The sequence below is a fragment of the Peromyscus leucopus genome, chromosome 15 (assembly GCF_004664715.2).
Source record: "Peromyscus leucopus breed LL Stock chromosome 15, UCI_PerLeu_2.1, whole genome shotgun sequence".
Taxonomy (NCBI): Eukaryota; Metazoa; Chordata; class Mammalia; order Rodentia; family Cricetidae; genus Peromyscus; species Peromyscus leucopus.
This window is the reverse complement of record NC_051076.1, coordinates 37,679,071-37,692,031: the sequence shown is the minus strand read 5'-3', so window position 1 is coordinate 37,692,031 and position 12,961 is coordinate 37,679,071. Positions and strand designations below refer to the sequence as shown.

The 12,961-nt window shown below is 40.7% G+C and overlaps 1 protein-coding gene across 2 annotated transcripts in view; it reads left to right on the top strand.

Moving 5' to 3' along the window:
• Slc9c2 (solute carrier family 9 member C2 (putative)) overlaps positions 1 to 12,961 on the top strand; it is a 57,346-nt gene that overhangs the window by 41,709 nt on the left and 2,676 nt on the right. For both annotated transcript variants that reach the window (XM_037211331.1, XM_037211330.1), the window contains exons 23-27: positions 2,464 to 2,631; positions 4,108 to 4,239; positions 7,097 to 7,282; positions 8,132 to 8,216; positions 9,441 to 9,496. In XM_037211331.1, the coding sequence (XP_037067226.1) occupies positions 2,464 to 2,631; positions 4,108 to 4,239; positions 7,097 to 7,282; positions 8,132 to 8,216; positions 9,441 to 9,496 (627 nt within the window). The remainder of the gene's footprint in view (positions 1 to 2,463; positions 2,632 to 4,107; positions 4,240 to 7,096; positions 7,283 to 8,131; positions 8,217 to 9,440; positions 9,497 to 12,961) is intronic.

Genomic DNA, 12,961 nt, shown 5'->3' with positions numbered 1-12,961 from the left:
CGAGCTGAAAAGTTTGAAATTGTTAGTCTCTTCCACATGAAACCGTTTCCGAGGGGAGTAAGTGTGACGACTGAGACAGAATCTTCACACTCAATACTCGAATGTGCTTCCCATTTTACCAAGTGCACTCAGAGTTGTCAATTTACTCTTCACAACAAAGCTGGAGGAATTAGTGGTTCGAGGATGTTCAGACATGGAAACTAGTAAGTACTTGGACTCATTCACCTAACTGAGAGTTCAGGCATAAGCTTGGCTACAGTCAAGAGTCTCACAGAGGTCAAGTTGGATGAAGATCAAAATAAAACTTTTCAGTTGATCAGTAAGGAGACTTTTGTTTGAGGGGAGGAGAGGGGGGGGGAGAGGGAGGGAGAATATGAGAACCCTGCCTCTTCCTTCATACTGACACCTTAGTAGCTGGCTACAGTGGTCAGCATGGCTTATACACTGATCAATTCCTAGTTCCCAGTTGATGCTCTTATGTGACAAACCCTTGTCCTAGGGAAAAGAATATAGTTAGCTTCTGCATTTTAAAACGAGTATTTCAGACCTTTCACTCTGATGAAAATAAACTGCTGTGACAAAAAATAATATGAAGAAAATGTAATCCCAAGAATCTGATTCTAGGCAGTTTCATCCATTGATTAAACAGATATTTACTTTGTTACTATCATGAGCAAACTCTGGTCATTCTAGGTATAGGATTGAAAAAACTGACAAAAATCTCTGCTCATTTGGAACTCATTTTCCAATGGAAGGATAGAAGGAGAGGACAGGATGTATGAAATAAGTTAAATGTATACACATTCAGTATTGTAAAAGAGGGGTCCTAGGAATTAGGATTTCCCTAGGAAAATTTCACGCTGTGAATGAAGACATCCTACCTATAGGACCTCTGATGCAAAAAGTGAACAAACTCATGATTGCTTGCTGATGTTCAAACATCTTTTTTCACTCTTGTGTGGTTCAGGGTTCTGCCTAGGGAATAGTGCTACCCACAGTGGCTGGGTCAATAAACAATCAAAATAGTCCCTCACAAATATATGCACAGATGAGCCTGGTTTAGATAATCCTCAACTGAGACTTCTCTCAGGTGATTCTAGGTTATGAGAGGTTGACAGGCTTTGTGTGTGTGTGTGTGTGTGTGTGTGTGTGTGTGTGTGTGTGTGTGTGTTTTTCTGGTAACAAAACTAGCGGCCATTAAGGGACAGTATCTTGAGTCTTTTGGATATGGCACTCCCAGAATCTTACTAGTGGCTATCTGGTCTTGAGAATTTTTTTTTTTTTTTTTTTTTTGAAATAGGGTTTCTATGTATAGAGCTGATTGTCCTGGAACTCACTCTGTAGACCAGACTTGACTTGAACCCAGAGAGCCACCTGTTTTTGCCTCCCGAGTGCTGGGATTATAGGAACGTGCCGCCATTCTCTCTCTCTCCCTCATCTACCTCTCTTGCCCTTCACAGTGTTAGTGTCTCTCACTGCCTATGAAGAAAACAACATAGCATAAAGAATGGGAACATTTATTTGTTTACAGCTTTGTCCATAACTGGGAAGAGGAAAATTCTCAATCTGTCTGGGCATTTCTCATAAAAATTTACAGAATGTAAAGAAAAACCAGGAAATATACATGATGGTAGTTTTTTTTTCCCCTGGGAAATGAGTCTTTCTTCTGACACCAGGGATTCTGTGGGTGGCACATCCTTATTCTCAGCATGAAAATCCCAATTTCTAGCTCCCTGTTACAGTCATCAGAGTGTCCTTCTGATGTTTGGAATCAGATTTTGGCATATTTATAATGAGATCTCTTTGGATTAATATTCAAGTCTAAACATTAAATTCATTTTTGTTTCTTGTATGCCTTCTATATACCTTAAAGGCAATTTTATACAGTATTTTTATTGTGCCTACATTTTGACTGTGATCCATTATATAAGATCAAGTGTAGAATTTTCCATCAGTGGTGTTATTTCAGCCCTCAGAAATTTTCATATTTTGAAGCGTTTTGCATTTCAGCTAACTTAGACTAGTGCTCTCCAACCAGTAGTATGTTAAAAAGTGATGCATATAGGAAGAGGTTTATTTTAATTTTCATAAAAGTAGTCAAGAATGGCAATATGTTTTGTTATTTAATCCTTATAAGAATCTTTTTTTTCTTTTTGTTTGTTTTTGTTTTGCTTTTCAGTGCTAAGGACTGAACTTGAGGTCTCAAGTGTGGTAGGCAAGTGCTACATCCCTAGCCCAACAACTTTCATCTTTATTTGGCAAAAGGAAAACCTTTGCCTTGAGATGTTGAAATACAAAATAAACCATGACTTTTGTGGAAGTTAATTCTTCCCTTCATCTTTGACACATCTCATTAAGGAATCTTTGACTTGCTCTAGAACAATTGTAAGAAAGAGTGGAAGCCATTGGTATACTCCAAAACTTAACCTTTTTACTTCCCTTTTCATAACCTCGCCCCAACAGTTGCATAGCTCATCTCCCACCTTTGGGATAGAAGCAAGCCAGAGGACTGGCAGGCAGTTCAAGACTATGTACACAGAGTACTGTACCAGTGGGGATGTACTTGGTGAACTAAGCTGTTTGCTTAAGCGCGAAGTTGATTATACTGCCATCTGTGAAACTACTTTGCAGGTACAAAATAGTTCGGTTGTAGGTTATTAGTTAATCCTTGATAAGGAATCTTTTCTTTGGCTGGGGTCTGGTATTTTATTTGATCACTTGATCAGCTGATGCCAGCAGTATAGAATAGCTCAGAGTAGAGAGGCTAAATCTCTCACACATGAGGCTTTGCTGAGCTCTGCTGCATCTTGCTTGTGGATGAGTTTTTAACCTCATTGAGTCTTGATTTCTGTATTAGTCAAGTAGAGATGATGCCTGTCCTCTGATGTTATGGAGATTAGAAACTTGTCTGTAGTGTTATGCTATGCAAATTGTCACTATTCTGAAAGCAGCATTCTGAAAGAATAGTCATTTGTTTTCAAACTCCCGTTCTTTTGTTTACACTTGCCAAGTAATATGTAATTTGTTCAAACAATAAGTGACCTAAAATCCCATTTGGTGTGGACAATCCAATTAAAAGAACCTAAAATTCCTATTACAATTGTTCTCAATTTTTGAGGCTGATAGAAGGAACAGAGTCTTAGGGGATGTAGAGCAGCAGAAAGAAATGGTGCTTCATCAGACTATACCATGTTGTTTCCGGAAGAGGAGAGAAGGGATGTATCTAGTCATAGTCTGAATGAACTCATGGCAATTCATTTATCTCGAATTCTGACAGAGTACAAGGAGTTTGCCTCTGGAAAGGGGCACTCTAAGTAGGGAGCACTGTGGATTAACTGCTGTGAGAGCTCAGGTCCTGAATCTCAGGCTCATGAGCAGAAATTTCAACATAACTATTGAGTGATGAATATCACGGTATATATATTTAAAGATTTGTTTTTTTTATTTTTAGTTATGTGTAGGTGTGTACATGTGTGCATGTAGGTATGTATATGTGAGTACAGGTGCCAGTAGAGGCCAGAGGCATGGGATCCCCAGGAGCTGGAGTTACAGATGATTGTACCTGACGTGGGTGCTGGGACCCAAACCTTGAGAAAAGCCAGTGCTCTTAACTGCTGAGCCATCTCTACAGCCCCTCTGGGCTACTTTAAATTTTTTTTTGTGATATATATTTTTTTATTTTACAATACCATTCAGTTCTACATATCAGCCATGGGTTCCCCTATTTTCCCCCCTTCTCCACGCCCTCCCACTCCAGCCCTCCCCTGATCACCCCCAGCCCACCCTCCATTTCCCACCTCCTCCAAGGACACGTCTCTCCTGCCGAGGACTGTGATCAGACTTTGGTAGACAGCGTCAAGTTCCTAGGAGTTTTCTATCATCCACTGGGCTACTTTCTCTTACTATAAAGTGTATATGTCTTTTTCTCCTGGACCACACACATTTTATTCTATCATCTTATATACTCTTTCCACAATGCTAATTCTTTTAAATATTACAGTATCATATTGGTGCTAGAGTCTCATAGAGTTGGTTGTTGCGTGTCTGAGAAGATGGTGACCATCTTGTTTAATGACCGATTATAATTTAGATAATTTATTATTTTAGGCCTTCTTCATCCCCTTGGAGGATATATATGAAGGTTTTGATGTCTTCTGGCCATCTCTGGAATATAAAATATGGCTCAAGCTTGCTCTTAATATTGTGAATCAGTATTTTGAACAAAATGTTGCTGGTGAGGTAAGTTATATGAAAAAATGTAAATAAATTTGTAGGTACTAAATTATTTTTAATAAAGTACATCCCATATTTTCCAGACAAAGACAGACAGGAAGATGGTATCTGATTCTTGAAAATGAGTTTTAACTACTGTCTCATCCTAAGTCCCTGTGAGTCATTAATCCTCTGGTCATGGCAAATTTTCCAGGCTCCCTGGAAGATCCTTTTAAAGAATAGAATTAGAAACTATTAAATAGGTGGATTCCCCCAAAGCTTAGCATGTTCTTATCAGAGGTCCTGAGCAATCCTGCACACACATTTAGGTTTTCAAAACCTTTAGTGAAATGACTAAGTCCTGTCTGTGAACATTTCTTCCAAAGAGTAGTTGGTTCAAGTCTGTCCCTGACCAGCATAATTTGCAGTCTTGTATTTGTGAGTTACTTAGTATTTATTCTCACCCCTACTGTGAATCAGAAGTTGAGGAGGTGACAGACCCAAAGCTCAACAATCTTTTAGGTTTTTAAACCTTTAGTGAAATGACTAAGTCCTGGTCTGTGAACGTTTCTCCCAGATAGTTGGAAGTGTCATGACCAGCAATTCTCTGTGAGTTTAGTCAGTTTATTCTACCAAGTGAATCAGAAAAGGACGCAAAGCTACAAAACCTGTCTGAAAAACAAAAAAAAAACCAAAACAAACAAACAAACAAAAAAGTACATCCTGCAAGCCAGTCAGGTTTCATTTCCAATATGACAATAATAACTTTCAGAAAAATCTTGGTGGAAGTGTAAGGTGACCAAGATTCCTTTCTTTTTATATTGCCTCTCCATGAGGAATAAGAATAAGACACTTGCTCATCTAGAAAGAACCTCCAGAGAGGAATGTTAAGACCAGGGTGTTGGACTTTCTCAATAGCACAGCAACTGTCTTTTATAATTATGTTTTGATTCACAAACCATACAAATTCATGATGAAAATGAGAATGTTCAAAGATAAAATGTCAAGGACAATAATGTTTATCCACAATCCACTTAATTATGCGATTGCTGTGATAAAATACTCTTGACAAAACCAACCCAAGGGTTTATTGAGGTCACTGTTTAAGGGCACAGTCCATCAAGGCAGCAAAGTCAAGGTCGCAGGTGCTTGAAGCAGCTGTCACATCATACCCATAGTCAGGAAGTAGAAAGGATGAATGCAAATAAGTGTTCAGCCTTCCTTCCCTATTTGCACCAGTTCAGAATCCTCTGCCCAAAGAATGGTCCTGCCTACAATGAAGATGGAACTTTCTACATTAATTAACAAATCAAAATAATCCCCCATGGGCACGTCCAGAGGGCCACCTCCTGGGTAACTGCAGATTCTTTCAAATTGACAGCACTAACCATTACCTCTCCAGTGTTACTCCTCAGGGACTATCTATTAGATTCCCCCTATCCCACCAGATAAGTTCAGAATCTAATTTATTCTGCCTAGCAAAAACTCATTTCATTTTTTTCAATAACCCAATGACTTGAAGAAGGGGAAGAGAGACTGTTCTGGATCAAATAATGTAAATACGGAAAAACGAATTTAGTGCTTTGGGTATTAAATCATATTTTACACAACTTGAGAAACTTGATTGTGTCCTGACTACTAGATGATACTAAGGAGTTCATAATTATTTATTATTAACTCTTTAATGACATCATGGCTATATAAGCAATGCTTTAAGAACCTTATTTTCAGCTGAGGGTAGGGAGATGGAAGCCTGAGGACCAAGAGCAACAGGCCAACCTCAACTACAGACTGAGACTCTGTCTTAAAACAAAGCCTGAAATAAAACAAACACAGATAGTTTTAGGTGTGAAAAACTAAAATGAGAGGAAAGCTAGGGTTTGTTTTAAAACACCAACAGCAACAACAACAAAAAGAGAGAGCAATTGTGAGAAGATTGTAGGAATTATTGCCTTCTGATAATTCCACAAAAGAGTTAATCAGTGAAGACTTTTTAAGCACCCCAGACATTCATTAGATAATGCTCTCTTCAGTTCTCCTCGATGTCAAAATATACATGCATTTTCAAACCCCAATACCACACTTCTAGGTTTTTCCCCCTTGTTGCAAAATTTTAGGTAAAATGTTTGCTAATTTTCTTATGTTTTTCATGCCCTGGCTGTGCTGATGCCCCTAGAAAATAGGCATTTCACTTGTTCTGTCGGTGACTGACAACCAAAGGCTACCCTGAAAGCAATGCTGTTTCTGCCAGCAGGGAACATCTGGTTCAGGCTTCCCTCCTTGGATTGTGCTTGGGCACCGTTATCTCCACACAGCATTTTCCCTGTGTTTGGATGTGTCTACAAAGTTCCCCGACTCCTGGATAGACTCATCTCACCTAACTGTAGAGGTCCTACTTCCAAATAAAGTTATATTCTGAGACACTGAGGGTTAGCACTTCATCTAAACCTTTAAGGGAGTGGACTCAATTCCACCCACAACAGCTGCCATTCAGTTCCAAAGTCTACAGTTCTGATCCTTTGAGTATGGCCCAGATGTGGTGCCTTGCTTGCCTCGATTTGGGGTTTTTGTTATTATTGCCTATTCAATTGTCAAGTGGGACATTTGCTTACTGCTAGAAGAAACCTGTAAGTCTTAAGCCTGATGAAGCCTAGAAATCCAGTAGCACATGGCTGATCATATGATGCAGCTGATGGCTCATTCATCAGATAGGGTAACCAAATTCAGGGTCATTTGTAGAAGCCATAGCTAAACTCTAAATAGTCGATTCCATGATGTACGTGCATTCTGACTGCCTCAACAAACTCAGACCAGTGTGTCTGCTTCCTTCTCGATATCATGTATCTGTTTGTTTGATTTATAGAAAAGTGTAATTTCCTTGTAGGATTTAGACTTTCAGAGGTGTGTGACATCCAATCACGCGTATGTGGAGACTCTGTCAAGCTATAATGAAATGACTCTTAATCACGTGACCACGAAACTGGTTATTCTTGTGTACGGCCATGTAATTGATAACAAAACGAAAGAATCACATGTTGCACCCAGCATTATTCCTAAGTCCTGTGAGCAGGTAAGGTGTACAATTTCTAAAGAGCCGTTTGCTTGTCGTGGTGTTCCATGAGCAGCTTTAAAACTGAGATGGCAACAGTTAGTTGTGTGCTTAAAATAGCTAGTCATTAGGAGAGCAAGGTTTGGAGTTAGGATTTAACGGTGGGTGGTGCCTACTGGATGCAGGAACCGAGCAAGCTGCTCAACTGTTTTGACCTTTGGTTTGCTATTTAATGTAGTGAGGGTGCTGGCAGCAGCCATGTTGTTAGGCTGGTGTGAGGACTAGTTGACATAATTCATAATTTAGAGACCTTGGTTTAATCTCGGTTCTGCTCTTAGCATTCTGGGAAGCCAATGGGAAGGCTGGCCTTGAATCATTGATCTTCAGTGTAGATGTAAAAGTAATCAACGGCTTGCTGGCCATCCCCTTCTTTCTAAATGAAGTATTCTAGTCCAGTTACAAGTAAGGAGTAGACATTTTTGTTCTGGCTTCCATAAATATGCAAAAGACAATTTTTTTCTCTGGCTTAAGATTTCTTTGAAATAACATGAAAGGGGATTTCAAAATAAAAGGATAAGTCTTGCCTGGGTTTGTGTAGTGAATGTTGGAGTCCCAGCAGTTTGGTGGGGAGAGACACTAGTGAGTGGCTAGTCTGGGCTACATAATCAGATAGACAGACAGGGGGCCAGGTAAAGGTAATACACACACACACACACACACGCACACCACACACACACACACGGCTTAGGCTGGAGACCTAGTGCTAAGTTTCAGCTTGTTTCTTACATTCTTCACAAAGAAAGTTGGGAAGCAGCCACTTCAGGACCGATGTGTGTTCTTTTGACTAATTTTTATTTCTTTTGCCTTTAGATCCAGGGAATTTCAGATGTAAGCAAGCTTCTGCTCATCCCAACATCTGAGCCTGTCACAAGTGATGAGACCTCCCACGCCATGGGTAAGGGATGGATAGCCTTTTAGTGGTGAGAAAATTATTGTGAAGCATTTTGACAAATGTAAAATTCTTTTCATTCTGAAAAGTGATTGATTGTGGTCTTCACTCTAGGGCCCACACTGGCTTCCACTTTGCTTTTGGGAGGTTATCTAACAGAGGCACTGAAATCCATGTGGCTCTTGCCTCTCCTCTGTCCCTTCCTCCATACACCTTGTCAACAAACAACAAGCCCTGATAGGGTGGACCAGCCAAGTGCTATTGGGGTGCTACTGAAATGGGGAGAGGAGAGACTCCCACAGTGGGGTCAAGGGTGGGGAACTGGTCTGTTCCTGCAACTGAAGGGAATATGAAACCCGACCCACCTTCTTTGAGCATTACACACTGTAGTCACAGCCACAAGTCCAGTGGATTGCTCTAGTTACGCTTAAGTAACTGAAGTCAATAGATGCAATTCTCAATCATGTTGCTGAGCACTGATTACACAGAGAAGAGTAGGTAGGAAGGCTTTGTCCTGGAGAAGATACACCCAAGGACTTCATTCTATGCTCATTGTCCTTGCCTTGCTGGGCTCCGTGTCAACACCATCCCACCTGGTCCAGCTTGAATACAGAGTCAGCCTTGAAATGTAACTGTGAGCTCATGCAATTCTTAATGAATTGCTGTTTTGAGAGTAGACCTCTCCTACCTCAGGCCTTTTGGAAAGATGCTAGACAGAGGGAAACATAGCCATTAGTATTCTCCAGTGGGCTTGAGACACAGCTCACAAATGGTTAAGACCAGGTCTCAATCCAGTTCCTTGAGTTTGGACTGCAACACATATTTTGCTTTGAAAATTTTCAACGAGTTGCCGTGGAGAAACAGAAGTTTCACATTTACAAATGTAGATTTTTGAGATTTTCATTAAAAAAAAATGAGGTCTACCAGTATGTAGCCCTCATTCCCATATGTGACAAAGTCAGTGAGATAGTGACCGATTTGTGCAATGGAAGCAGGTGCCTGCCCATGCAGTCCACACTGTACCATCCTGCCTGTATACAGGCCTGCTTTGTTTGTGGGACCTGCTTGTCAGCCTGTATGTTAGACTTTTAGGAGCTCATTCCAAAGCTCCAAGGGAACGAAAGTAAAGAGCCTGTTTGGTAATGGGAAGGGGAAGGGAAGACTTATGTGGAGAGAGCAGTCTGATACTCAAATACTCGGAATTCTTTTTTTTTTTCCTCTTCACCTCAGTCAACACTGGTCTTCGAACGACGAAGAAAGACTATAACTGGAAGAGGAAAGAAGAGGTAATAAATTGGGCACTTGGAATAGATTTTTCTTATTGTGAGTATTAATCTACATAGCTAAAATAAATTCCACAAACCAGGCATGGTGGCATACACCTATTGAAAGGACAAGTATTGGCTCAGGACCCCTAAGACCAAGTTTTCTTCACAAAGGAGATTTATTTGCCCCAGAGAGACAGAGGGCAGGAATAAGGGATAAAGACAGGAGACAGAGGAGGAGGGAGAAGGGGAAGGGAACAAGGGAGAGATGGGGGAGGGTATTTGTCCTAGAGGGACAAAGGATTGTCTCTGGATAGAGAGGAGACAGACATGGTCCATAGGCAAATGGCAGTTTATAAAGGTAAAAGAGAAACCCTATGTTAGGATGAGGTATTTGATTTTAATTAAGCATGTTAATTAGGTGAGCCAAAGGGGGTTTTTGATTGCTAGACTTCAATACTTTGATATGTGGACGGACCTTGGTAGTCAGCCTCAGGAGGAGGAAGTCACCAAATAAGGGAATGGACCTTGGTAGCTAGTGTTAGGGAAGCAACCTGACAGCTGTTAGCGAGGCAAAGGGAACAGGGAGAAGATTAAGGCTGCCAGAGAAAGCTGTGTCAGCCACACTCCAGCTGGCCAGAGTCCCTTCACCTATAATCTCAGCGCTTGGGAGGCGGAAGCTGGAGAACCTGGAACTTAAGGTCATTCTTAGCTATCTAGTAAGATTGAGGGCAGCCCAAGCTGTATGAGACCCTGTCTTTAAATAAATATCTAAGCCGGGCAGTGGTGGCGCATGCCTTTAATCCCAGCACTTGGGAGGCAGAGGTAGGCGGATCTCTGTGAGTTCGAGGCCAGCCTGGGCTACAGAGTGATTTCCAGGAAAGGCTCAAAGCTACAAAGAGAAACCCTGTCTCGAAAAACCAAAAATAAATGAATGAATGAATGAATGAATGAATGAATATCTAAATACTTAGTGAGATGAAGGAGCAAAATGCAGGTAGTGAGAAAAATCACCTTGTTGCAGCTCACTAAGTTGGACTAGTTGAGACAAAGCTAATCTGTGTTACTTAAGAACTAAGATCACAACCATCTATAATGAGATCTGGTGCCCTCTTATGGCATGCAAGCATACATGCAGGCAGAACACTGTATACATAATAAATAAATCTAAAAAAAAAACAAAAAAAACCAAACAAACAAACAAACAAAAAAAAAAACAAAAAAAAACCCCAAAAGCTAAAATCAGGGAACATTGTTTTGAATCGTATAATTTTAAAGACTGGGCAAATGGCTCAATGGCCAGTGTGCTTCTTCTACAAGGCTGAGGGCTAAGTTTGGATCCCCAGTCTTCACATACAAGGCAGGTATGGTAGCACATCTGAGCTGTGGCTTGTGGGTAGGGAGGGTAGGTGGATTGTGGGGCTCATTGGCCAGCCACTCTAAAAACTGTCCCAGGCTCTGTAACCTGCCGAGTCCATTAGTATTGCTTATATGTGTATTTTTTTTTTTGAGGGGGATGACCACTTGGGATGCGATAACCATTTAGGGTATTCATCTCCAGGGAAGACTAATTCTCCCTCAGTCAGCAGTTTGTAATTGCCTATAGTCCTTCATCCAGGGGTGTTTTCTCCAACCCACATTGGTGTGTCAACGATGGTTCAGGTCTTGCTTTGATGGCCAGATTGTTAAGATTTCTTGGATGGAGGACACAGTCTTGCAGCATGCCTCCTGCTCTTCTGGTTCTAACAGTCTTTGCACACCATCTTCTGCGATGTTCCCTGAGCCTTAGCTACAAGGATTGCATTGTAGATGTATCGTGTGGGCTGCCTGCACCTCCCCCCGCCCCCCATCAGTTGTTCTCTGCATTTTTGACTAGTGGCTTTCTGTAATGATCTCTGTCTGCTGTAGAAGAAGCTTCTCTGGTGCCTTCACCAGAAAAGAAAGAGCTACTCTTACCTGTGGGGATAAGGATAAGTCCTTAGAATGCAGTTAGCCATTATACTGGTTTAGGAAACTGGCAGAAGTAGCTTCTCCTCTGAGATCTCTGACCTCACTAGCCACATGGAGTTGACAAGGTTTGTTCCTAGTCATGCATCAGGCATTTGTTCCCTCCTGTCAAGTGGACCTTAAACACAATTGGATAGCTGCTAGTTGCAACCAACACATAAACGCCATTATTATACTTTAAGGGGTACCCTTCAGTGCTGATCACTGCTGCGGTTCACAGACATCACAGTAAAAACCAGATATTTTGAAACATGATTTTAAAGCCTGGTGTAGTTTTGTTTTCACTTTTCTTGATCTCTTCAGCTGCAAGAGCTGATGTGGAGAAATCTGAGCAGTGAGTGCTAGAAGCCATGCCTAGGTTTGTGGAGGCAAGGGACCTGTTACCCTGGACCAGAACAGAGTTAAGCCCAGGTGGTGGAGCTCTCTGCTTGCTCATGATGACGGGGTCTCACTGTTCAGTCCTTCCATAGCTCTTTTGAAGCAAGGCCCACCTCTGGGTGGGGTGCATGAGCAGATAGGTCTCACAGGGTGACTGGGTATTAATAGAAAAAAACTACAAAATTAAATCAGCCTATATACTTTAAGAATGTGCTGGAGGCCTCAGAATTTCATAAAAAAAAACCATGTCAATAGTAAAGGCTTAAAAAAAAGATTTTTCCATAACCTGGCAACAAGCCAAAAAAATAGTAAAGAAATGTCCTACTTGTTCCTTCTACAATCAAACGCCATTACCAACAGGATGTAACCCAAAGGGTACTCAAAAAAATAAAATCTAACAGATAGACGTGTTTCACTTTACAAAATTAAAAAAATTAAAATATGTACACCACACCATCGATACTTATTCAAGATTTCAATGGACAACTGCTTTGAGTTCTAAAAAAACTGATTCTGTAATCACTCATTTGCTAAAAGTTATGGCCATCATGGGTATACCTACACAAATCAAAACTGACAATGCTCCATCATATGTCTCTGTTAAAATAAAACAGTTTTTTGCTTATTACAATATAAAACATATTACAGACATACCACATAATCATACAGGTCAAACAGTTATAAAAAGATCAAACAAAACTCTAAAAGATATACTAAATAAACAAAAAGGGGTAACAAACCCCCCCCAAAATAGACTACATAATGCTCTTCTAACTTTAAATTTTCTCAATGCCAATGAAAAAAAAACACAACAATACAGAGAGACACGGCAGCCACTGCCAGGAAAAACAACGTGTAAAGATGCTGGTAAGCCACCAGCTACGTGACAAGGTGTAGATTTATAAAAATGGGTTAATTTAAGATAAAAGAACAGTTAACAAAAAGCCTGCCACGGCCATACAGTTTATAAGTAATATAAGCGTCTGAGTGATTATTTTATACATGGATTGTGGGACTGCGGGGCTTGGTGGAGCCTGGAGAGAAGCTCTCCAGCAACAGGGTATAGAAGTGATAGGTGTAAAGGACAGGCCTCAGGGGCCT